The following is a 24,423-nucleotide window of genomic DNA, read 5'->3' on the forward strand; positions in this document are numbered from 1 at the left end:
TAATAACTTAATGCAACAAAAAACATCAAAAAAAAAATAAAAGAAAGGCCAAATATGGTGGCTCAAGCCTGTAATCCCAGCACTTCGGGAGGTCAAAGTGGGTAGACTGCTTGAAATCAGGAGTTTGAGACCAGCCTGGGCACTGTTTCGAAACACCTTCTCCACAAAAGGATGCAAAAATCAGCTGGGCATGGTGGTACATGCCTGTAGTCCTAGCTACTTGAGAGGCTGAGGTGGGAGGATTGCTTAAGCCCAGAAGGAAGAGGTTGCTGTGAGCTGAGAAAGTGCCACTATACTCCAGCCTTGGTGACAGAGCCAGACTCTGTCTCAAAAAATAAAAGACAAAATTAAAAGAAATGGCAAATAAGGAAAACTGCCACATAGCATGGGCAAAAGATCAATATCTTTAGAAATAGAAACGTCTTAAAGTCCACAAGAAAAAGATGGATATTTCAAAAATAATTACAAATGGCCAAAACCTGTATGTTCACTCTCTAATAGCCACAACAAAATAAACTATTAAAATAAGATTTTTACCTATCTAATTTTCAATGCATTTAAAAAAATGGTAATACTTATTGCTGGTAGGGATTCACTGGCACTCACTCACACTTATGTTGGGTACATTAAATTGGTACAGATTTCTAAAGGACAATCTGATAATCAGCAAATGCCTTACTCATTTATACTTTGGAAATAGTTTACTCCAACTGAGCTTTTCATATTAATTTATTTTTAAATAAAGGTAGTTAAAATAAAGAAAACTAAAAGATGTTATTATGGTTCACCTAAGCTATGGCAAAGTTCCTCCAGTTCCCCTTTTAAGAAAATTGAAAGACCAGCCAAAAAAATCAAAGGGAAACATGTTGACCTCTTAATGCTCCAGTGAATTTAATTTCTTAGAACACCACAGAATCATGGCAGCTTTTCATGATGCCAGAAGGTAAAGCATGGGGAGAATGTAGAGGTAGAGTCTTACTTTTTTGCAAATCCTACCTTCTACTACAGGGAAGAAAGAAGAGGCACCAGCTTCTTCTCAAGCAAAGGAATTCAGTGTAACCATATTAAAATTTTAGCATTTTCCTATAAAATTGATTCAATCTTCTTTAATTAGTGATTTAAGGTGGTCTAGGTGATGCTTGATTCAAAGCTTTTATTTTCACCAAAATAAGAATTATTTCTTCAACTTCATCCCTGAAAAAACAACACAAAAACAAATTTCTCCCTTTAAAAATGCAATGTATGAGGGAACAGTGGTCAATTCAGAACCTAATCATCTGTTGTTAATCTAAAACAAAAGCTTTACCCTTAAGCCAATATCTAAAAGTAGCATAAAATACAGAGAGATGCTGCCATCTCCAATTAAGTATAAAGTTCAAATATAGACCATTAGTGGATGTATTCTGGCAAATTCTAATGTGAATTACTGTAAAAAGTAGAAGACCATAAGTAAGTCTATCATCAGAAATTTTAGTAGTGCTGTGTTGCTATCAGCTTTTATGAGACACTGTGGTGGGAGCAATGGTGGGAGCGTATACACACATCATGACATTAGCAAATAATACAAATCTGAGCCTTTATTTTTATATTATTGAAGGGACTTGGTCTTGCTCTGTTGGCCAGACTGGAGTACAGTGGCACAATCAGAGCTCATTGCAGCCTCAACCTCCCAGGCTTAAGTAATCTTCCCACCTCTGCATCCTCAGTAGCTGGGACTCAGGCATGTGCCACCATGCCTGGCTAATTTTTTAATTTTTTGTTCTAGAGACAGGGTCTTGCTATGTTTCCATTTCCCAGATTGTTCTCAAACTCCTGGGTTCAAGTGATCCTCCTACCTCAGCCTCCCAAAGTGTTGACATTACAGATGTAAGCCACTGTGCCCAGCCAAATCTGGGCTTAATAATTTTTTATGAAGAGGTAGTTAATAGGAATATCACTGTGTTTAAGCCCCTGAACATCTGGTGCTGTGAATGAAACATTCAGAACAGACAGCTAGCTACTGCTGGATAAATACCAAGCTGTAGACCTGTACTTAACAACTGTTGAGTCTTTAAAAATGGTCAAGAAAATTAAAAGCACATTTAAAAAGTGCTTAATAAAAGGTTTTTGATTTATAGTTTTAATTCTATATTCCCCTGTGCTACAGTTTTTTGAATGTGTTTAATATGGGAGAGATTTATGTTTTAAAATATGAATATACATAAGCCAGCCCAAAGGTCACCACAAAAATATCTACTAACCCTACAGTATCACAAAGTCTCAACATATTTTTAAAATTATAGTAAAAATACAAATCTTTCTAAAAATTGCAGAGAGTATACAGAATACTTGAACTATGTTTATAGAGGTGAAAATAAAATATGCATTACCTGAATTCACTTCTAGATAATTTATGTGCAGACTGCAATAAAAACTTAATGAAGTTTCCTAGCTGTGGAATAGATGTCCTCATGGCAGAATTTTCAAACCAGTTTTCTGGTAAACATGCTGCCACCTGTTAATCAAAACACATGGCTGGTTTACAAGGACAGTTATCTAAGAACTCTTGCTAACAGAATCTCATAGTGATACTGCAAGCTGAGTATCATTCTCCCCATTTTGTAGTTTATGGTTAAATAAAAATTTGTAAAAATTTCCCTTTGTGTTAAAGGCTATGTTTTAAAAATTCATTCTTTAATGGTAAGAACTTAAAATATACTACTCTCTATGAACATTCCCTAGAAGTGCTAGTAATTTTATACTCTTGTATTTGTGAGTCATGAAATCTGTACAAAACATAATTTACAACTAAAACCCAGAAATGTCTAGACGAAAAATATTTGGTCAATACAACTCTAAAATACATACGTTCACTATTATTTTATAAAGAAACTGGGTGGCCTAGCAAATGATCTGTATAAATTAAGAGTTAAGGAATCAAATGGAAGATATACAGAATGAAAGAAATTAATTATGGTTATCTCCTATCAATTTACAACATTGCTTTAAGTGTAAACGGCAAAATGAATCAATGTAGGTTCATTCAATTTTTCTTTTGGAAATAGAAATTACATTTTATCAATGTCATCCTAAGAATAATTTAAGGTTTTGAGAAAAGTTTTGAAAGAATGTTAGAAAAATGTTAAAAGAAAAAAAAGCTTCCTCATAGCAGAACCAAGAGAAAAAAAGAGAGGGAAAAGGGGAGAAAGGAAAAACTCATTGTTCCCTGAGAGAACAATGTCTGGCTGCCTGTTCTTGAGATCCAAAAACAAGATGCAGACAATGGGGAAAGAAGGGAGTTTATTTCTGCAACCAGTTAGTTACAGGGAGGTCTGAGTAACTCACGAGACCAACTCAAAGTTATAAGCTTTTTTCTAGTGCTTGTATATATTTAAAGCCCCATGCTACATGTGGGATTGTACCTGCAACTGGGAGTGTTTCATTCAATCTCTGTCTAATCTTTAAAGGGACTAAGGTCTGGAAACCTTTCTCTAGTCTTGGAAAGTTTCTTACGACAGAATGAGGTGTATGTGTAAGAATGCTTTTATTATTCTATCAGACTTTAGGGTCTGAGAAAACCCAGGCAGGCTCTAATGGGTTGGTTTTTGCATTCCAGTTCTTGTACTCAGGTACCAGTTTCTCCAGTTTTTTAATGTTAGCTTATGGATTCATAAAAATTATAGTAATGGGTTTGTGGAAACCGACTGTTCTGTTTGCTAATGGAAACATGGCCTGCCACAATATCACACTGTTCAAAGAAATTCCTAGACAATCACACAGACTATGCTACAGTTGGTAACAAGAAGATCAATATTTATAGAAAATAGAGAGTTGGGGAAAAAATTAATATGCACCCTATATATAACATAAATAAAAGTTCTAGAATGTGCTCTTTCTAAGGTTGGTCGGCATTTAAAACATGGTTGAGGAAAAAGACTTATTCTATTCCTTAATCACCTGTTTCAACTATTCAGGAAAAATACAGACACACTGACTGCCTAAGGCAGAAGATCCTACAAGTTTTGTTATACAAACTATCTCTTTTTAAAAGTTTTAAAACCAGCCTTTACTGGCTTGGAATTCAATGCCACTTGCACTTGTTTTCCTCTTGTTTTGTATCACAAGTCTCAATAAAATTCTCATTTAACCATTTAATTTTTCCATTAGTGATCCCAGCACTAAAAATCTATTTTCTTGGCCTGGTTTTCTAACCATATGCTGTGGAGAGAATGCTGTGTAAATATATTTCTTCTTCTCCACTTCGTAATAGACCCTATGGTCAGAGGTGACTAAACTAAACCTGAACAACATAACATGGATGATTATTTAAAATTTTAATATGTAATGCTTAAAACTGTATGATATAAAAACTATAGCCAGAACAATCATGGTTGGCTAATAATTGATATATAGTTTCATGGCAGGCTAGATTTCCATTAGCAACTAGAAAAATCAGTTTCCACTAACCCTTTTCTGTAATTTTGATGAATGTGTAAGTTAAACATTAAAGAACAGGAGAAATTGGTGCCTGAGTACAAGGGCTGGCTGGAATGCAAAAACAAACCCATTAAAACCCCGCCTGGGTTTTCCCAGACCTTAAAGTCTGATCAAATAAAAGTGTTCTTACACATACTCCTCGTACCAGGGCCCACTTAAGATTAAAAAACTTTCCAATACTCCAGACAAAGCTTTCCATACCCCAGAGCCTAAAGATTAGATATATACTGAATGCAACACTCTCAATTGTAGGTGCACTCTCACAAGTAGCATGGAGCTTAGAATGCATACAAGCGCTGAAAAAAACAAACTTGTAACTTTCAGTTGGTCTGGTGAGTTACTAAAACCTTTTCTCTATAACTGGTTGCAGAAATAAGCTCCCTTCTTTCCCAATCTGTCTGCATCTTGCTATTGGACTGTGAGAACAAGCAGCTGTACCCTATTCTACCTGGGAACAGTTTTGTGTGTGTGCATGTGTTTAAATCATATTATAAAATAAGTATTTCCCTATATTCTTAAAAATTCTTCAAAAATGTAACTTTTGTGAACCCGAAAGTATCTAAGACAGGTCCTGAGATTTATTTTCCTTTCATATTTTTATCTTATGAGAAGACCATCATGTTTTTAGGGATATTTAGGTATTTCCAACTATTTTCTATTATAATAATGCTATAACAATATTCTTTATACTTAAAATCTATATGTGCCTCTCTAATTTTTGACTTAGTTTTGCAAAGCCAAAGAATATAAGCTTAAAAGTTTTGTATCCATCATGCCAAAATATTCTTCAAAAGAGCTGTATCCTTTCTTCTACCAGTGCAGGAGACTTTTCTAGAACCAGTGCACTGCATACTCTAGATGAATGGTGCCCCTGCAATGATGGACTAATTGTTTTCCTCTGTTTATGATAACACTGGAAATTATAATTAAAACAACAGCAAAAAAATGTTTGCCAACACAACTCATAAATATCCTTATTATAAATAATTTTCATTTCTCTGATTATTAGTACTATTAATTATTTTTCACATATTTTAAGGTTAATTTTACATATCCTTTTAGGTGACTTGACTGTTGCACGTGTTTCGGCCATTTTTAATCAGAACATTTGAATTATTTAGTAATTTGTAAAAAACTTTTTTATTTAATGTGAATATTAATCTTTGTTACATGTTAATAACTTTTTATTTCCTAGATTCTTAACTTTTCTTTTTACCTTTCTATTACAGAAAATTTCAAACATAAACATGAGTAGAAAGAATAGTACAGTGAGCCCAATGCACACATTCCCCAGTTTTATGTTTTATTTCCTTTTTATGTTTTTTGATCCACTGAAGTTTTATATTTTTTGTCAAGTCTATTACTTTTTCTCAGAATTTCTCCTTTTGTCTTTAAGTTTAGAAGGAACTCCCTCACTCTCAAACACAGTCATTTACCACTCAGTATATTTTACAGTTTCATTTTTATATTTTTAAAAATTTTATCTGAAATTTTTATTGGTGTGTAGTTAGAGGTGAGGATCTAACATTCTTTTCGTAAACAGCCAGCCATCTAGCATCATTTATGACGTAATTTTTCCTTTTCAAACCAGTATAGTATTTCTTAAATGTGGAAGAGGTGCTCTGGATTTCTAGTTTGTTAAATTCATTTGTCTATTTTTATATGAGTACCACACATTTAATTATTTTGCTAACTAATAGATTTTAATAGCTAATTTTTTTTAGAAATGATAAAATTAGAATCAGTTCCTACACAACTTACCTGGTTGCACTTTTTAACCACATCTGGCCCCGGTGTGGCATTGAGAAGAGCTATAATAAGGTAACGATTTAGCAGCTTCCCTAGTCCTAGTTCTTGCAAGGTGTCATCTGTAAGAAGTCCATTCCAAAGAAGAATATTGCGGAAGAGCTAAATTAAAACATCAAGTAAACATGTACCTTTTCTCCAAAAAGAAACTGTAATAGTCTCTAACAAACCTAAGGAGTTGGTCTAACTCAAATTCTCACTACAATTAGCCCTATTGGAACTGTCGAGTTTAGAATAGACCATCTCTAATAAATACTTGATTCTTTCCAAACTCCATGTATTTGCTCATCTTATTTTCATTTTCTAAGATAACCATCCCCAAGTCAGTCTCAAGTAACTTCACTAAAGCCTTTCCAGATAAATAATCCTCCTTCCCAATCCATTTTCTCTCAGAGCCAGGGGCCATCGAGTTTAAGACCATAGAACCACATAATTCATAAAGAACTACTGTCAAAACTGGGGACAACATTACCAACATGTGACCTTGAGAAGGCAATCAATGCTGAGAGTTTCACTGCTCTGATACATAAAGATTAATAATCACCTGTGAGTTTGAAGATAATGTGGTTTAAGTAACCAAAACAAAGTCTTATAAAATAAATATTGGTTGCCCTTTCCCTCTGCTAAATTCAGATCTTTTTGTGAATTTTATGGTATTGCTACTTACTAGTTTTACGAAAATGTAATATTTTTTCACATTTTATCTATTGTTGATGTTGTTCCCTCTTACCAGAAAGCCTTTTCCCCTATTCAACCCATGACAAATATTAATTCACACTATTAAAACACTCTTGCTGAGGTCACCTATGTCCTTCTAATTGTCAAATCCAAGAAACATTTTCAGTCTTTCTCTTAATTCTCTCTGTTGGCATTTAACACACTTTTCTTCATTCTTGAAAATCTTTCATTTAGCTTCCTTGAGGCCATTTTCTTGTGATCATCCTTAGGCTCATAACTGATTCTACAGTTTCCCTGAAGCCTCCATGTTCTCTTCTGTATTTCCCAAGGTTCTGTCCTTAGCCTACTTCTCATGCTTCATTCAGTCTCCTTAGAGCTTGTCATTCATGACCATGGCTTCAAATATTGCCTACAGGTAGTGGACTCCCAAATCTCCGGCTCAGATCTGTCTCCTGAAATTCAGACGCATGTATCCAGCCACCTCCTAGAACTCTGTATCTCTATTCGTCCCAGATATATCTTCCCTCAATCAATTATCAAGTCCTTTCAAAGCTTCCTTCTAAACATTGTTTGAACTCTCTTCTCCTTCCCATCCCTACTGCCACTGACTTAGCAATAATTTTAAGGCCAGCGGTTAGACAACTATATATAGCATGTGGGTTAAATCTAGCCTGTTGCCTGTTTTTTGTAGGACCCGTAAGCTAAGAATGGTTTTAACATTTTTCAAGGACATTTTAAACCTGTCTTTAAGCAAAATATTTTGTACCATGAGAAAATTACTTGACACTCAAATTTCAGTGTTTATAACTTTTATTCAAACATAGCCATGCTCATCTGTTTATGTACTCTTTTTTTTCTGCTACAGTGGCAGAGCTAAGTAATTTGATAGAGACCATGTGAACCACAAAGCCTAAAATACTATTTAACTCTTACAGAAGAAGTTTGTTGTTCTTTGTTCTATAGTAAACAGGATTTTTACAAAATTTGCCTTTTCATTTTTGCAGTTTTTGCCTACCTTTAGGCCTGACCAGAACTGTCTTTCTTGGAACTTTGAATGTGGTGATGTTTTGTTTCCTACAGCACTAATTAGAAACAAAAGAAAGAAAAGGGAGAAAATGCAAAGGACTATTAGCCTTTCAGAACCAGAGTTTAAGATCAGATTTTCTTTTAAACCAACCACTCTAAACCTTAATGGAATATAAACAGAGATTGATGATATCCACTGGAATTACAAATGTATGCATACTCTGCCCAATGATCCCATTTATCAGAATGCCTCTTGTAGATATACGTGCACAAGTATAGAATATGTCTATAACATTGTTTACAACATCAGTGATGATAATAGTTCACCACTCCCATGACCATCAGTCATAGGACATCTAAGTGATGGCAAACTTTGCAACTTAAAAAAGAATGAGGAAACTGTACATGATAGATGACATATAAAGAAAGATCTCAAAGAGGTACTAAGTGAAAAAAAGGTACAAAACAGATTACAACTGTTAAGAGTATACTTCCTTTGCTGTAGAAAGGAGGGTAATATAAGATTATAGCCTATGTAAGTACTGCTGTTTGCATGAAGAAAGCCTTGAAAAATAAACAAAAATTACTCAAGGTGATTATTAATGCATACACATAGGTGAGTAGAGGGAGAAGGGCAAAAACTGAGTCAGAGGTGGGAGTAAAACTTTTAATTTTAATATAAATAATATTATTTAATATATTATTTTAATAAAATAATTCATATTTATAAATAAATAAATAAATAAAATATCCATTCATACATCTGAATCATGTGAATGCATTACCTATCTAAAACATTACAAAGCAAAATTTACCATGGCAGAATTTTTACATGTAGGCATCTCATGACTCAAAATAAATCAGAAAGCTTTGAGGTTCCTTTTTTCCCTTTCTATAAAGCTCCTCCATCCTGTCAGTACTCACTGGATTGCTACAGTTCATGCATCATTATAACTGATGCCTTCTAACCAAATGTATGATCATACATCAAATACTACTTGTTTCATAATTTAAAGTGACTGTAGAATTTACAGGTGCAGTTTCTGGTTCCTCAGCGTTGTGCTTCCTCTGTGCTAGGTATTGCTGTTTTCTGAGCACTCTCTTCATCTCCTTAATATCCTGTGAGGTAGGCTTAGTGCCTTATTTTATCCTTATTTTATAGATGGAAAAACTTAAAAATATCTACTAACAGTGGACTTGTGCTCTTGAACTTGTGCTCTTTACCACTCTATGTCACCTGTTATGTTCCTAGGATATATGTAAAACCAAAACCAAAATCAACCTAACAAAAATACATCTAAGCACCAAGCATAAAGTACAGCATAAAGTAGGTAACTGAGAAATACTTGTTGAAATCTCAATTTGCATCCTCATAGAATATGTGTACACGTTTTGAAAACACTACAATTTCTTTTGCATTACATTCTTAAATCTGTATTCTATGATCAGCTATTTCAAACAATCTAGAAATTAACAGCTCTTACCTCTTTGGATACAGAGGAATAAAGATATCATCTTCTACTGCCCTCTTCATTCTTGAAACAATGGATTTAAGTAAATTCTATAATTAAAAATTTGAAAAGCATCAGTGATAGTCAAAGGCAGAAATGTATTTACCAAAAAAAAGTAATTTTAACAAGAGTACAAATTTGTCCACACTCACAGAATCGGCTGTTATAATAACTATCAATTGGGTACAAAAAAATCTTATTTATCCCTGTTGCTGCATATGGCTATAGTTGGATCATTTTCACTGCTATATAGTATTTTGTTGCATGAATACTACTGATGGAACACTTAGGTGATTTCTGGTTTGGTGGCTATTATAAATAATGCTGTCATAAAAATTCTCGTACATGTCCTTTAGTATGCATGGTCATACATTTTTAATAGGTATATATATAGAAATGGAATTGGTGGAGTATAGTCCATGTCCATACATTCAACTATGTAAAAAAAAAACAAACTTGTTTCTAGAATAGTGCTATCCCATTGACATTTCTGCCTATAGTATAAAAGAAATCCTGTTTCCCTACATACTTATGATAATTGGTATTTTCTTGTTTTTTAATGTTTGCAATTGTATAAGTATGCACTCATATTTCACTGTATTAATTCTCAGTTTCCTGTTGAGTAATGTGCTGTTGGGCATCTTTTCATATTCCTATTTGCTACTTGGCAAGCCCTTTTGCAAAGTACCTAATTAAGCTGCTTGCCAACATTGCTATTTTTTTGTATTAGGTTCTGTCTTTTTATTATTTTATTTTTTGATTTATAGAAGCCTTCCATATACTCTAGCTGTGGGTCCTTTGTTGGTTTGTCTTGTGTCTTGTGACACAGAAAATCCCCACTTAGGGAACTACATTTTGTATATTAAAAAAGTAGAAATGACCAAAATATTCAATCATAGGGAATTTTAAAGACATGTTACATCCATCGAGTGAATCTATCATAAACTTTAGCTGAAGTTTATGCTGACCATAGTAACAGACAACTATAAATATGCAATGAGATAACGTTAGGCAGAGGCAGTATACTAACTTACGTGCCTATTAGGATTGTAACTTTGATAACAGAGCCTGGATGAAAATATCCTATAATGGTATTAGTCCTTATACTAGGATGAAAAGATAATGAATGTTTATTTTTTTCATGTATTAGCAGTATTTCTATAATGATATTCTCATTCTTAAAAAACTTCAAATTTGAAAAATGAAAATGGCATATTACACACTAGAGTGAAAGTTATTTTTTAAGTCAATGACAATGCATACAGCACAAATTCAGCTGTCACAAACTGTATACTAACTGAATTATCCATAGATGTGGAATTCAAATAAATATGCTTTTCATGAAAAGCATAATGAACTGAAATTTTCTCTTTCCACTTAATTATCTGTAACATATTCCTCAAGTGCCCATATATCAACATTTAATTAATGCTAAAAATAAAAACTCAGTTGTATTTTACTCCATTTCTTAAACATTCTGAATTCTGTCAAAAGAAAAAAGATCATTTTCTAGACAGTATCTCTAAAAAATAGTATCTGAGCTTATGTAACTTATTTAGTTAGATGTTTGTGCTAGAAAAAAAAGCCACTTCTATTTTTTCATTTGATTTTAATGATTTTGAATGCCAGCCTTGGCAAATATTTCCATATTGTTTAACTTTTGTTTCTTAAAACAATTCCATTGAAAATGATATAAAGAACATTATTGAATCAACTGGCAAAAGTGGAATACGAATGACTGAATGTTGTTAAATTTACTGAAATGGCTAACTACTCTGGTTATAAAACAGAATATCCTTGTCTCAACAAATATGCAACTTGTTCTCAGTATTCAGGAGAAAAAATATTGTATGTATATATTTAAAATGGAAGGGTTAATGATAAAGCCAATGGGGCAAAATATGAAGGACAAATAAATCTGGGTAAAGGGAATATGTAAATACTACTCTTATACATGAAAGTTTTCTTTCAAAGTATTAATATTTCCAAATAAACTGTTTAAAACAAAACATAAATTCACTGGCCGAGTGTGGTGGCTCACGCCGGTAATCCTAGCACTTTGGGAGGCCGAGGTGGGTGGGTCACTTGAGGTCAGGAGTTTGAGACAGCCTGGCCAACATGGCGAAACCCTGCTGCTACTAAAAATACAAAAAATTAGCCAGGCATGATGGCACATGTCTGCAATCCCAGCTGACTGGGAAGCTGAGGCACAAGAACTGTTTGAACCCAGGAGGCAGAGGTAGCAGTGAGCTGAGATTGCACCACTGTACTCCAGCTTGAGTGACAGAGTGAGGCTGTCTAAAAAAAAAAAAGACAGAAAAACAAAAATCCCACAGAAATCCACATATTTTAAAACAGCGAGCCATTAACTTTTCTAAGTATTAAATAACATCTTTTGTTTGGTGGAAAATAAGGTACTCCACACTGTTTTAACAAGCATTCTGAATCACATGTTCAGATTCACACACAAACCCTTTGTACATATATACACATATATTTTAAAACAGCTTTAAAGGGGCACTTATGTGTGATGCCAGTGGTTTTTATGCTGTTCTGTATATCCATGGAGGTAATCTCAGGATGGCCTAGACAGATGTTGGGGTGGTCAGGGAAGAATAAGGGCAGCTGCTCACAACAGCAGGAGCAGTTTTACTTCTGTGTGTGTGAATTTACGTATCCGGTTGTGTAAGATGTATTTGAAATAGGTTCTGTTGATAAAAAACAAAAAATGAATTTGAAAACCACCAATCTATCTGAACACCCAAGTGATGCTTAGACTCATTTTCACATTTCTACTACATGGTCCATCAGCCAGGTCTAAAAGCATTTGCTGATAGGGAATCATTATCTCCTGCGGCTGCCCATAACTTTGGACTATTAGAGTTCAGTTAACAATGAGAGTTAACAAATTTTTCTCTCCTACAGCTTCCAATTCCACTCCTTGGTCTTGGTTTACTTCTTGAGATCATGCAGAATAGATCTAGCCCCACTTCCATATGACAATTCTCCAGATTTTAAGATTAATATCACAGTTTTTTTTTTTTTTTTTTTGTCAATTTTTTGAAATTTGCCTTTTTTTGCTCCTGTTTAATTCTTATTTTTTTTTTTTGTTCTTTCCTTTTTCGAATTTTTTTTTTTTTGTATTTTTATTTTACATTTTCTCTTTCCCATACCATCTTAAGACACTCTCCACTTAACATGCTTACCCTGAGAATTAAATGCAATATTCCAAGGAAGGTCTAATCTGTGGGTATTAGCACCAAATATGCCATTCTTACTCAAAACAGCACACACATACTAGGATAAACTCCCATTTATCTGTTTTACTGTTACTCAAGTGACACTGCTGACTCACACGGGGTTTATGTTGATTATAATCTGTCTTACCTATGTTGCTTCAAAACTGTCTCTCTCCCATCTTTTATTTACACAGTTGAATTTTTAAACACAAGGGTGGGACATGCATTTATTTTTTCATTCTTTCTTTTGAGTCGGTCCATTTTCTAAAACCTTTTGACATCTTGGATTCTAATTCTACCACCCACAGGTCTTACAGAATTCTTAACTTTTTGTCACTGACACATTTTATTAGTATGTATTTTACCTCCTTATTCAGTTCAACAAAAATATTGAACAGGGGGAAACTGAGAAGACATCTAATACTAAGAGACTCCCCATAGGTAGCCACTGCCCTACTGGTCATTACTGTTTTAGGTATACTTAAGCTTTTATTTCCCCATTTAATTTCTAAGAATAATCATAATACATTACATTTGCTTCAATAAACAATGTTAAGTATCATTTGTATTTGGGAATCCTATCAATGACAGATTATAGTGATTACTGCTTTTTTAATTTACTCATAATCTACTTCTGTAATAATTTACTTTAGATTTTCAGTCAGAATCAAAACTATTATTACCAGGCATTAGCTTACAGCATTTGCTTCTAACTTTGAAAACAGAAACTATGTCATCTGACCCAATTTCCGTTCTTGAACCTGTCTCATTCTCTTCTATCACTGAAAAAATACAGTGATCCCCCTGGTGAGCTGTCTCAGCAACCTGGGGCATTATGTAGTGTAAGTGATTCTCTACCAGGTGCCATTTTGCCATCTCTAGGGAATACCTGACAATGTGTAAAGACACTTTTGGTTGTGAAGACCAGGATTGCTAGTGGCACCTAGAGGGTATGAGTCAGGGATGCTGCTAGGCATACTATAGTGCACAGGACAGACTCTCACAACAAAAAATTATCTGGTCCAAATACTGTACCAATGCAGAGCTGAGACTGAAAACTCTGATGTAATCTATTCTCCTAGGCATGCAAACAACCCATTTTCTACATTCATAGCAGAGGGGTTTCAGGATAAAAACATCCATTATAAAAACTTCATGAGTGAATCCATAATACTGCTGAAAGGCTTCAGTGATTACAAAGAACCAGGTCTACCATGTAGTACTCAAGTATTTTACAAATGACTTAGCCCTTCTAGGCCCCAGCTTCATTTATAAAATGCAATTAAAATAAATACATCTCATAGGGTTGTGTGGATCAAATGAGACAATGTGAAAGTATTTAATAAATGGTAAAACAAAATGATTTACATTTAGGTCGTAACTAAATAATCCTGTATGAAAAGCAAATATATAATTATACATCTGCTTCTTTATAGCTTTTAAGTACTAATCTTGGTTCTATGCTGTGTAACAACACAGAATAAAACTATTCCTTTTTTGAATACAAAAACCATCTCTCTGTATATCTTCTTTCAAATTAAATATCTCTAATTCCTGTAAAAGTTTCTATTTTACCTGAGTTTTTATCCTATCGGAGTTAAGTAGAAAACACCTTTCTATCTGTTGTCACATTTTGAAATCCTATGCTTTCCCTCAAGCCACAGCTCAAATGCCACTCGTAAGATAAATTATTTTCTTATCCTCACTGCTGAAGGTAACCTCTCTCTCTTGTCTCTCCTCTGAAGACACAGTACTTTTATCTATGCTGCTCATGGGGAGGCAATGTGGTCGGTAAGACAAATTTGGGCTTTCGAGGCAGGCTATTCAAGTTCAAGTCCTAATTCTCATTCATGGTAGCACTGTGAAAACTAGATTTCAAGATTCATTTTCTTCATCTATAAAATGAGGCTATCATCCATTTTTTTTTTTTTTTTTTTTTTAAGAGACAGGGTTTTGCCATTGCCCAGGCTGCAGTGTGGTGGAACAATCATAGCTCAATGCAGCTTCAACTCCTGGGCTCAATGGGGAGCCCAGCTAATTTTTATTTTTATTTTTTTGTAGAGATGGGTCTTGCTATGATGTCCAGACTGGTATTGAACTTTTGGCCTCAAGAGATCCTCCTGCCTCAGCCTCCCAAAGCACTCAGATATACAGGCATGAGCCGCCATGCCTGGTGATCACCCATTTTTTTAAACAGGGCTGCTGGGATTAAGATGACAGGTAAGATGACGGATTAATGTGACCTAGTACACAATTAGAATTAAATAAGTGTTTATTATCTTCCCTACTTCTCCTTCTCACTTCCTGTTTTAAATTATAGTTTCGGTACATCTTACTTTCTCTGAGATTACATGCTTCTTGAAGGCAGAATTGGCTGGTATCCCTTTTCTCCCTTTCATTTCTTACAGATTTCTTCCTTTGTAATCACAATTCCAAGGGCTAAAAACTTAATGTGATCATAATATGAATATGATATGCCTCCTTGCTTTTTAACCACCTCTGTCATTCTACTGTGGGCATTCTCCAGTCTGTCAATTTCTCCTTAATTTCCTAAAGCTCATTCTAAAATAGGTTTACTCATAAAACTGCATGAATTTACAATTTCATCAATAAACAAACAAAATACCAGAATGAAAGAATTAGCAGATTCTCAGCAAGATCTCTCTAAAAAGTTCCTTGATACGTCTTATGTTCAGTGAACTCAATTCTAGGTCACTGTAAGATCAAGATCTGTCCTAGTAAGCTTTGAATATTAAAGAGATTATTATTATTTGGCAGATTACAAATAACTAGTTAATATAATAAGTGTTAGTCTAATTTTGAAACTGTTATTCAAGCACGGCCACAATGCCACTATATTTTTGCCAAAAGAACAAAGATAATGAGTGTTGTTTTCCTTTAGAAGAAATGAATTTGCACTATGAATTTACACCTGTTCATCTCTGCAGGGCCAGTGTATATTCATAAACCTAAAAGATGGCTGCCTTTACCATAAGAACACAAATCAGATCACCGAACAGAGAAAAGTAAGCTAATAGGAATGGAAGTAGTAATCTGGGCCTTTACATGTATGTGTATATTTTAAAATGATTACCACTCCCATCACAGTGTTCAGAAGTATCAAGGTATATTCTTTCATCTTATTAAAAAGAAGAAAAATAATCTAGTTTTTAAAAATTTTTTTATCTCAGTGCAGTCTGAGAAAAAGTCTAGTTTCTATAAATCAAAAGTAAATATGTTTTTCCCAAAACAGTTTTCTGCTAATTACTTCTGCATCTTTTATAAACAAAGATCTGTAAGAAAATAATAATGCTTTACAGATACATCATGGTGTTCACAGCTCTAGAAATTATTACCTGTTTGCTTTTACTAACTTCATTTTCACAAGTGGAATGTTCTTCAAGAATCACTTTGCAATGTGTTATTAAACTTGTTGTCTGTGAGGTTGACAAAGGATCCCAAAGGAATTCTACAAAGTCTGAAACAAATATTTCAGTGGTGCACAATTTATTTACTAGATTGTTTTGCTTCTCATATACAAACAATCAAAACCTAACAAACACTACTTCTCTCCTTATTCAGTTTAAGATCCATGGTCAATTATTACCATTACATATTTGCATACATTCTCAATTTCCTGGTTCTTTTTGGGCTTTGTTAAACTCCTCTGACTAAACTACAACTCTCTATAGTTAGGTTTACCTTGTCACTTAGTCTCTGCCTGCAACTGAACAGATAAAAAGTGGCTGGGAAAAAAAATCACATTACCTTGATCACTATACAACTTGAGCAAACCTCTCTCTATTTCAGGTCCATTCATTCTCCCACTTACCTAGATGATTACTTCATACCTTCTCCCTTCTCCTTGATCTCATTCTCGGTTGATGGACTTTTTTCTTCTAGATGATTATTTCCTACTTTATTTTTTTACCTTATTTATTTACTGTCTTGCTTTCTCTTTCAGCTAATTACTTCCTAATTTGCTAAGAAAATAGAAGCAATCTGAAAAGCAACTCTCCAAATCTCCTACCACAGCATCTACACACCTACCTGCATCTGTGCCCATATGCTCTAATTTGTCTCCTATTACTATGGATGAGGCACCCACCCTGCCATCACTTCAGGCAAACTGTTTATTTTGTGCATGAGATTCCAACCTTTTGGCTTAGTCAAAGATCTTGTCCCCAGAACTCTGTCCTTACACTTTGGTATTGACATCATTTGGACTAGACTTTTTCCAACACCCTACAAATAACTATTTATTTTGTATGAAAAATAATCCCCCTCTTAGCCCTACTTCCTCCTCAAGTACTGTTCCATTTCCCTGCTATCTTTTACAACAAAATCCCCCAAAGTACTGTCTAAACTTCTATCTCCAATTTCTCTCTTCTCATTTTGTTCTTGATTTCCCTTTAATTAGGCCTTATCTCTTACCAGTTCACCTAATGTGCTTTTAGCAAATCACAGATGACATTCACATAGCAAACTCCAATGATTGACTCTAATCCTCATCTGACTTATCATCAACTCCAACAGTTGATCATTCTTTCTTCCGAGAAACACTGCCTTTACTTGGTTTCCAGGATACCACGCTCTTAGTTTCCTGCCCACCTCTCTGGTCTTTGCTGTCAGCTTGTCACCTCTGACTTCCAGGTGCTACAGTACCTCAGGATTCAGGTCACTTACCTTCTCTTTTCTATTTACATTCACTCACTTAATATTTGACTTTACGACTTTAAATGCCATCAATAAATGTCATGTGGATAAATTCCAAACTTATACTTTCTGACTGGACCTCCCCCTTTAAGACTCAACAATTCAACAATTGACCTGACATTTCCACTTAGATTGCAGTTACATCAAACTCAACATGTCCCAAATGGAGCTTCTAATATAGCTCCCCCCAGTAAGCTTACTCCTCTCAGAATTTTTCATTTTAGGAAATGGCACCTCTGTCCTTTCAGTTGCTCAGGCCAAGGCCCATGGAACCATTCTTGATTTCTCTCTTGCTGCACAACCCATCCATTAGTACATTCTGTTAGTGCTATCTTTGAAATATACGTAGAATTCAACCACTATCGGGATTCAATCTGTGTTAATTTCTCACAAAGCTACTTATTTGTGTGACGTTTCATCATAAGTATTTAGATTACTTTCAGCAGAGTGCTTAAATGAGGCACATGTACTCTATCATTAGTAGAGCTAGTTAAAAACAGTAACTTTCTAATACACCCCACAACTGCACCATAGGTTCATTGAAATAAAATCTTGAAAGTTTTTTTTTTTTAATTAAAAAATTTATAAATAGAGATGGGGTTTCACCATGTTTCCCAGGCTGGTCCCAAACTCCTGTGCTAAAACGATCCTCCAACCTCAGCTTTGCAAAGTGCTGAGACTACAGGCATGAGCCACTGTGCCCAGTCAAAATCTTTTAAAGTTTAATCAAGTTGCTTAAGAAGCAATTATAAGGCTGACTGGTTCAGGCTTCTAGGCTGGGCATGGTGACTCACCCCTATTATCCCAGTGCTTTGGGAAACTAAGGGGAAAGATATTTTGAGGCCAGGAGCCTGAGACTAGCCTGGGCAACATAGCAAGACCTTGTTTCAAAAAAAATCTTTTAAAAATTAGCTGGCTGTGCTAGCATGGGACTGGAGTCCCAGCTAATTGGAAGGCTGAGGCGGGAGGATCACTTGACCCCAGGAATTCAAGTCTGCAGTAAGCAATGTTCATGCCACTGTACTCCAGACTGGGTGACAGAGGAAGACTGTCTCAAAAATGAACACACAAAAAATTAATAGAGTTGTGCAGTCTTTGCTGTCAAACTTCTTTCTCAGTGACATAGTGAAACGGATCCTTATCAAGTACACAGGTAAAACAAAAGACTTCACTTGTCTTTGCTTGCCTGAAGTACAAGCATTAATGTTAAGTGCTTATAGATGCTAGTGGCAGATGTAAGTGGAATGAAGCAACTTTTTTGTTGTTGTTGTTTTTCAGAAAGAGTTTTAGCCTTTGTCACCCAGGCTGGAGTACAATGGCGCGATCTCAGCTCACTGCAACCTCTGCCTCCCACGTTCAAGCTATTCTGCCTCAGCCTCCAGAGTAGGATTGCGGCGCCTGCTACCACGCCCAGCTAATTTTTTGTATTTTTAGTAAAGATGGGGTTTCACAATGTTGGCCAGGCTGGTGTCAAACACCTGACCTCACGTGAGCCACCTGTCTTGGCCTCCCAAATTGCGGGGATTACAGGTGCCGGACACCACATCCAGCCAAAGCAATGTTTTTTAAAGAAAAGGAAAAGAAACATGATGAGAGAAGTGAAAGGAAAAAGAAGACACATGTAGCATGGATGGAAGTGTGCTAAAAAATGACTGAAGCAGCCAGGAATGCCACAAACACTAAATTGACTTTAAATACTAAGTGAGTAAATGTAAATAGAAAAGAGAAGGTAAGTGACCTGAATCCTGAGATACTGTGGCACTTGGAAGTCAAAGAGGTGACAAGCAGACAGCAAAGACCAGCGAGGTGGGCAGGAAACTAAAAGTGTAGTATCTTAGAAGCCAAGTAAAGACAGTGTTTCTAGGAAGAAAGAATGATCAACTGCTGGAATTGCTGATGATAAGTCAGAAGAGGATTAGAACCAGTATGAGTATTAGCAGTTTCGTGGCCAACAACCCGTACAAACAAAAAATTTTTAACCAGCTTAAATTTGACATCTGTTGATTTTTACTACACATAACATTTCCTTGTGTTTAAAAACTTCTGAAAAAAAATTTGTGAACATAACAGAAGGTAACAATACATACTCTGTTAAAAATAATTTAATTTTATCAAGGTTACAATGCAGTACCTGTAAGTCGGGGAACAATTGTTTTGTTGATGATAGTAGACAAGATTTTTTTATCTGAACTACTTTCCTTCGTTGAGTCTTCTACACTGTTATCCATAAATTCTTCTACAGATTTGAACCACGGCATCTCTTTTAAACCTGTGGAATTCAACTTACAAAGAAAATTATAGAAGTTATAAAGAAACCCTTCAAAATTAGTGTATTTTAAAATAGTTAATTTTTTCAATAATTACCAGAGCTTTTCTAAAGATCAGAAGAGATTAATTCACTATTGTAACACTAGACCACCAAGGCTAGGCAGGATGGCAGGACAGCATGACTGAGACAGGGTGTCTAAGCAACATAACAAAAAGCTGCATTTCATGCATTCAATCACACAACAAACACTCAACAACTACCTAGTGTGTGCCAGAGCCTTTAGAGCCTACCACATGGCAAGTAGTCTGCTAGGAGCAAAATATACATTTGTTAGGCACTTGAAACAGTCATGGAATTTGTTTATTTAAAAAAAATCCATCCACTTCAAGCAAAGTTTATTTCTGGCCCCTTCAATTCTCGTAAGCATAAATATGTAATCTGTATGTGATTTAAAGGTCCTGTTACACAGTAGGCAGTTGCTGAGTTCATATTTCTTTTATTTCTTACTGTAGACAGTCAAATTCAGTGAATTGAGTTTATATTTCTTAACTTAGGATCTAAATATCTGTGCAATTTCTAGCTCCTGAACTAATATTTCTCCCTTTATGCCTTTATGAAACACCTTTCCCTTTCTGTCTCATCCTGTTTATCCCATAAACCTTTCAAAGTCTTGTATTCAACCTCCTCAATGCAACCCTAAGCAATCCTTTCCAGTATGTCAACTCCAACTTAGGAATTCTTGAAACAAGGCTTTTATATCTACTTTCCCTAAACCCAACAGTACCTTATACTTTTTGGGAAGATTTTAAATTTAATATACAAGAAGCTAAAAAAAAATATGTTTGCTTACTGATGTTTAGTGCTGCCTCAGTCTAAAAATCAAGTGAGAGCCAAGAATATAGGAATGTAGCTTAAAGCACACATTTTCTGACTATTGTTCCAAAGCTCTAAATTTCAGCTCCATCCCTAAGGGTAAGGTATTTAATAGTTAACATAACACTAAGGGAATTTAAGTAACTAATATAATCAGGATAGTTTTTCACATGTTAAGTATAAATACCTTAAGAGGATTCCAATCAATCAACTGAACTCGTATTAGGGGATTTAAAAGCTTCGGTATGCATAAACTAATAAAAGCTTCATAATAGGAGTCAGGAAACTTTTCTCGCCATTGCTGAAATTTCAACAAAATATTCTGAATGTTACAAAAATCATCATGCACATCTTCAAAAACTTTCTTCTGATCCTGTAAAATGTCACCTGTAAGCAAAATAAGTCTCTTTACCCACTTTAAGTTGTGAACTTTAAGTCTGCTTCCTTAAAAACACGGCCATGAAGGACTGCAATCAATTGAGCTAAAATTTGCCCTTTAATAGTAACATAAACTTTTATTAAAAAATCATTTTAGCAACAAAGTAATAATATCAACACTAATAAAAGCTACCATATATACCCCTGCTATATGCCAACAGAAATATATTTATCTCATTTCACCATCATAGCTATCTTTCCTACCATACAGGTATAGCCTACCTCTTTACAGACAAAACAACATCAAATTTAGGGAGAACAAGAAATTTGTCTAAGATTACACAGAATAAAATCTCCCTTATAATCCAAATTTATTTAACTCCAGAGTCCAGAATCTTTCAACTATATGCATCTTATCTTCATATCATGCTAAAAAGATGAGAAGATACTTTCATAATATTTTAAATTAAAAATAATATACAAAGTATGTGTGGTAAAGAAATGAAGATGTTCATTAATCATAGGAGAAAGTCTAACAGAAAAAACTATGAAGATGCAAGAATACTCACAATGTCCCTCCTTCATTTTACTCCATTTTTTCAGAGGTAGGAAAAGAGTGTTACAGAGGAAAAATATGTTTTATTTTTCCTGAATTTGCCGAGCTGTTTCATATAGATTATTTACTTATTAAGGGCAATCACAGCAAAGTGTTTCTCATAGTCTCAAAACTCAAACCATGATATATTAGAAACTTGGTAACTGACCTTGGCTTTTTTGGAAGTCTATCATCTCTGCTGAAGACAATTCATCGTCACTAGATGTTCCTTCCTGATGGTTATAATTCCCAGAAAGCACCCTTGCTTGTTTTCTTTTTGTCCTATATTTTTCGACAAACCAAAGATAACAAAAAGTAAATAGCTCTTGCTGAAAATAAATGCTTCAAAACAAATTTTTTTACCTCTTGCTGAAAATAAGTAATTTTATCATTTATTTTAAATGGCTAGAAATATACTATCATATCAATGTACAATTTTCTTAATATTTTTGACATTTTTAGTTTCATTTGAATTGGTGGTTTTCCGTTTTTTTGTTTTTGTTTTCTTATAAGACATTCCCATCAGCTATCCATATTCTGAAGAGGGGGCAGCAATATAATTAGGACCAGTTTCTAGTTACGAGCAATCTCCAGCCTGATAAATGTCATTTTACCGATTCCTTTTAACTGATTAAAATATACCAGCATGTCTTTAAAGCAGTCAAGGATAGTTTTATTGAATTTTGCTTTTCTATTATTCTCACAAATTAATAATATACATCAGGTATGGTTAATGATACCATGTGGTTAATTATATTTAAGTAGTGAAAAGTACTTGCTCTATGATGCTTTCTTTAAATCTTCATTTTATATAGCTACCTTCGAGATTCAATCTCTTCTAAAATCCATTGAGTTTTTTCATCTACTGTGAAGTTTCCATTTGTGGATGTCTCATCTTTGTCTGTTAATAAATAAAAGTGACTTCATACTACAAATTCTCAAAAGAAAACAGTGAAATGCTTTGAAAATGAAGGTAATATGGATGTATAAACATATATGCATTTGTAAATATACAAATATACTAAAATTTTGCAATTTATTATGCTATGAAATTTCAATGTTAACTCTTTATTGCAATATTGACAGGCATGAGGTTCGTTAGCCTAAAAATGTACTTTGGCTGGTGAATGTTTGGCACTTGAAAACAGTGACAAAGTTCTTCCACAAAGTTTCGTTTCCTCAAATTCTTTTCCAGTAGTTTTTACTACTTTTTTCCATAGCCAAATGCAAGAAATATTGGCTTTACCAATACAGTAGTCCCCTCTAATCTGCAGGGCTACATTCCAAGAACCTCAGTGGATGCCAGAAACCACACATAGTGCCGAACCCTATTTGTTTTTCCCTCTATATACATACCTATGATAAAGTTTAACTTACAAATTAGGCACAGTACAAGATTAACAATAGCAATAAAGTAGAACAATGGAAACAATATACTGCAATGTAAGTTATATGAATGTGGGGTAGCTCTCAAAATATCTTATTGTACTGTACTCATTCATTTTTGGGCCACTGTTGACTGGAACTGTGGAAAGCAAAACTGCAGATTAGAGGGACTACTGTATTCTAGTCACATTATTTCTTATTTTAATATATGATACTATTATTTACAATCCACTAAGGTCGTGTGTTTCACTGAAAGTCACTTTGCCTTTGCATTTATTAGCTACTTGGTTATGGTCTTTCACTATCTCCTGATAGCATCTTAATCAAAGGAAGATATCTCTGAAAGTACAAAACCAATGTGGGGAAAAAAAAGGAGATATTCATATTTTATATAATGAGATCCTAAAGATAAATCTATATTGAAACTCACCAGAACCAATCTTTGAAAGGGATTTTAAACCATTAAGTTAGATTTCTGATAGACTTTACAGAATTACATGAACTTATCTCAAAAATTCATTAAATGATTATGTAAATATTTTGCCTGAAATAGTAAATAATAGGAAGTAATGTTTATTTTTTAGTCTTAGACTTAATTTAAAACATTATTAAGTCCTATTTCTAAATATGTTGAGTTTTTGGAAGTTGGTGGGTAAAGGGTTTGAGGGAAAATACACACAAAAAATGTTTATAAAAATATTTGTATTATTCACATAATTTAGCTTAATGAATAAAAAACTGTATTGAACATGAAAAACACTAACGTGATAACTGTTGTAAATACGTTGATTCGTGTTTTAATTCATCTTGCCTGCGTTTCATAAAGGTCATAGCTTGTCTTAAAAGGAGTGCATGCATGGATGATTCTATTTCTTGGATGTTGATAATCTGAAATACATATACAAGTAACATTTTGCAGGTAATCAGTAATAAAATATATACATATATATGTAAAGGTAATATTTAGAAGATACATAAGCATATTTATACGCTCAATTCTCATACAAAGAAACATTCCTAATACTATCACATTTCAATTATAAAACATTGTATGCAGCATACCCAGCTGTTAATACTTTTAATATTAAAAATCAGAAAACTGACTTAGTCTACCGGAACTGTTATAAATATCAGAGACAGTGAAACCAGTTGCAGGCCAGGTGCGGTGGCTCATGCCTATTATCCAGCACTTTGGGAGGTGGGCGGATCACTTGAGGTGAGGCGGCCGGGCACTGTGGCTCATGCCTATAATCCCAGCACTTTGGGAGGCCGAGGTGGGTGGATCAAGAGTTCGAGACCAGCCTGGCCAACATGGTGAAACCCTGTCTCTACTAACAATACAAAAATTAGCCAGATACAATGGTGCCTGTCTTCAATCCCAGCTACTCAGGAGGCTGAGGCAGGAGAATCGCTTGAATCCTGGATGGGGAGGTTGCAGTGAGCTGAGATTGCACCACTGCATTCCAGCCT

The 24,423-nt window shown here is 34.5% G+C and overlaps 1 protein-coding gene across 6 annotated transcripts in view; it reads right to left on the reverse strand.

Moving 5' to 3' along the window:
* The window catches only part of GCFC2 (GC-rich sequence DNA-binding factor 2), a 53,788-nt gene that overhangs the window by 10,127 nt on the left and 19,238 nt on the right, over nt 1–24,423 (reverse strand). For 3 of the 6 annotated variants that reach the window (XM_037731453.1, XM_037731452.1, XM_037731451.1), the window contains exons 7-16: nt 23,718–23,841; nt 22,387–22,468; nt 21,737–21,849; nt 20,782–20,981; nt 19,584–19,734; nt 16,093–16,214; nt 9,471–9,547; nt 7,976–8,042; nt 6,238–6,384; nt 2,370–2,494 (exon numbers count right to left, since the gene is read on the reverse strand). In XM_037731453.1, coding sequence (XP_037587381.1) covers nt 2,370–2,494; nt 6,238–6,384; nt 7,976–8,042; nt 9,471–9,547; nt 16,093–16,214; nt 19,584–19,734; nt 20,782–20,981; nt 21,737–21,849; nt 22,387–22,468; nt 23,718–23,841 — 1,208 coding nt within the window. The other 3 variants (XM_017508792.2, XM_017508790.2, XM_037731454.1) reach the window with 2 other exon arrangements.

The sequence above is a fragment of the Cebus imitator genome, unplaced genomic scaffold, assembly GCF_001604975.1.
Source record: "Cebus imitator isolate Cc_AM_T3 unplaced genomic scaffold, Cebus_imitator-1.0 Scaffold399, whole genome shotgun sequence".
In the NCBI taxonomy this organism is placed as follows: domain Eukaryota; kingdom Metazoa; phylum Chordata; class Mammalia; order Primates; family Cebidae; genus Cebus; species Cebus imitator.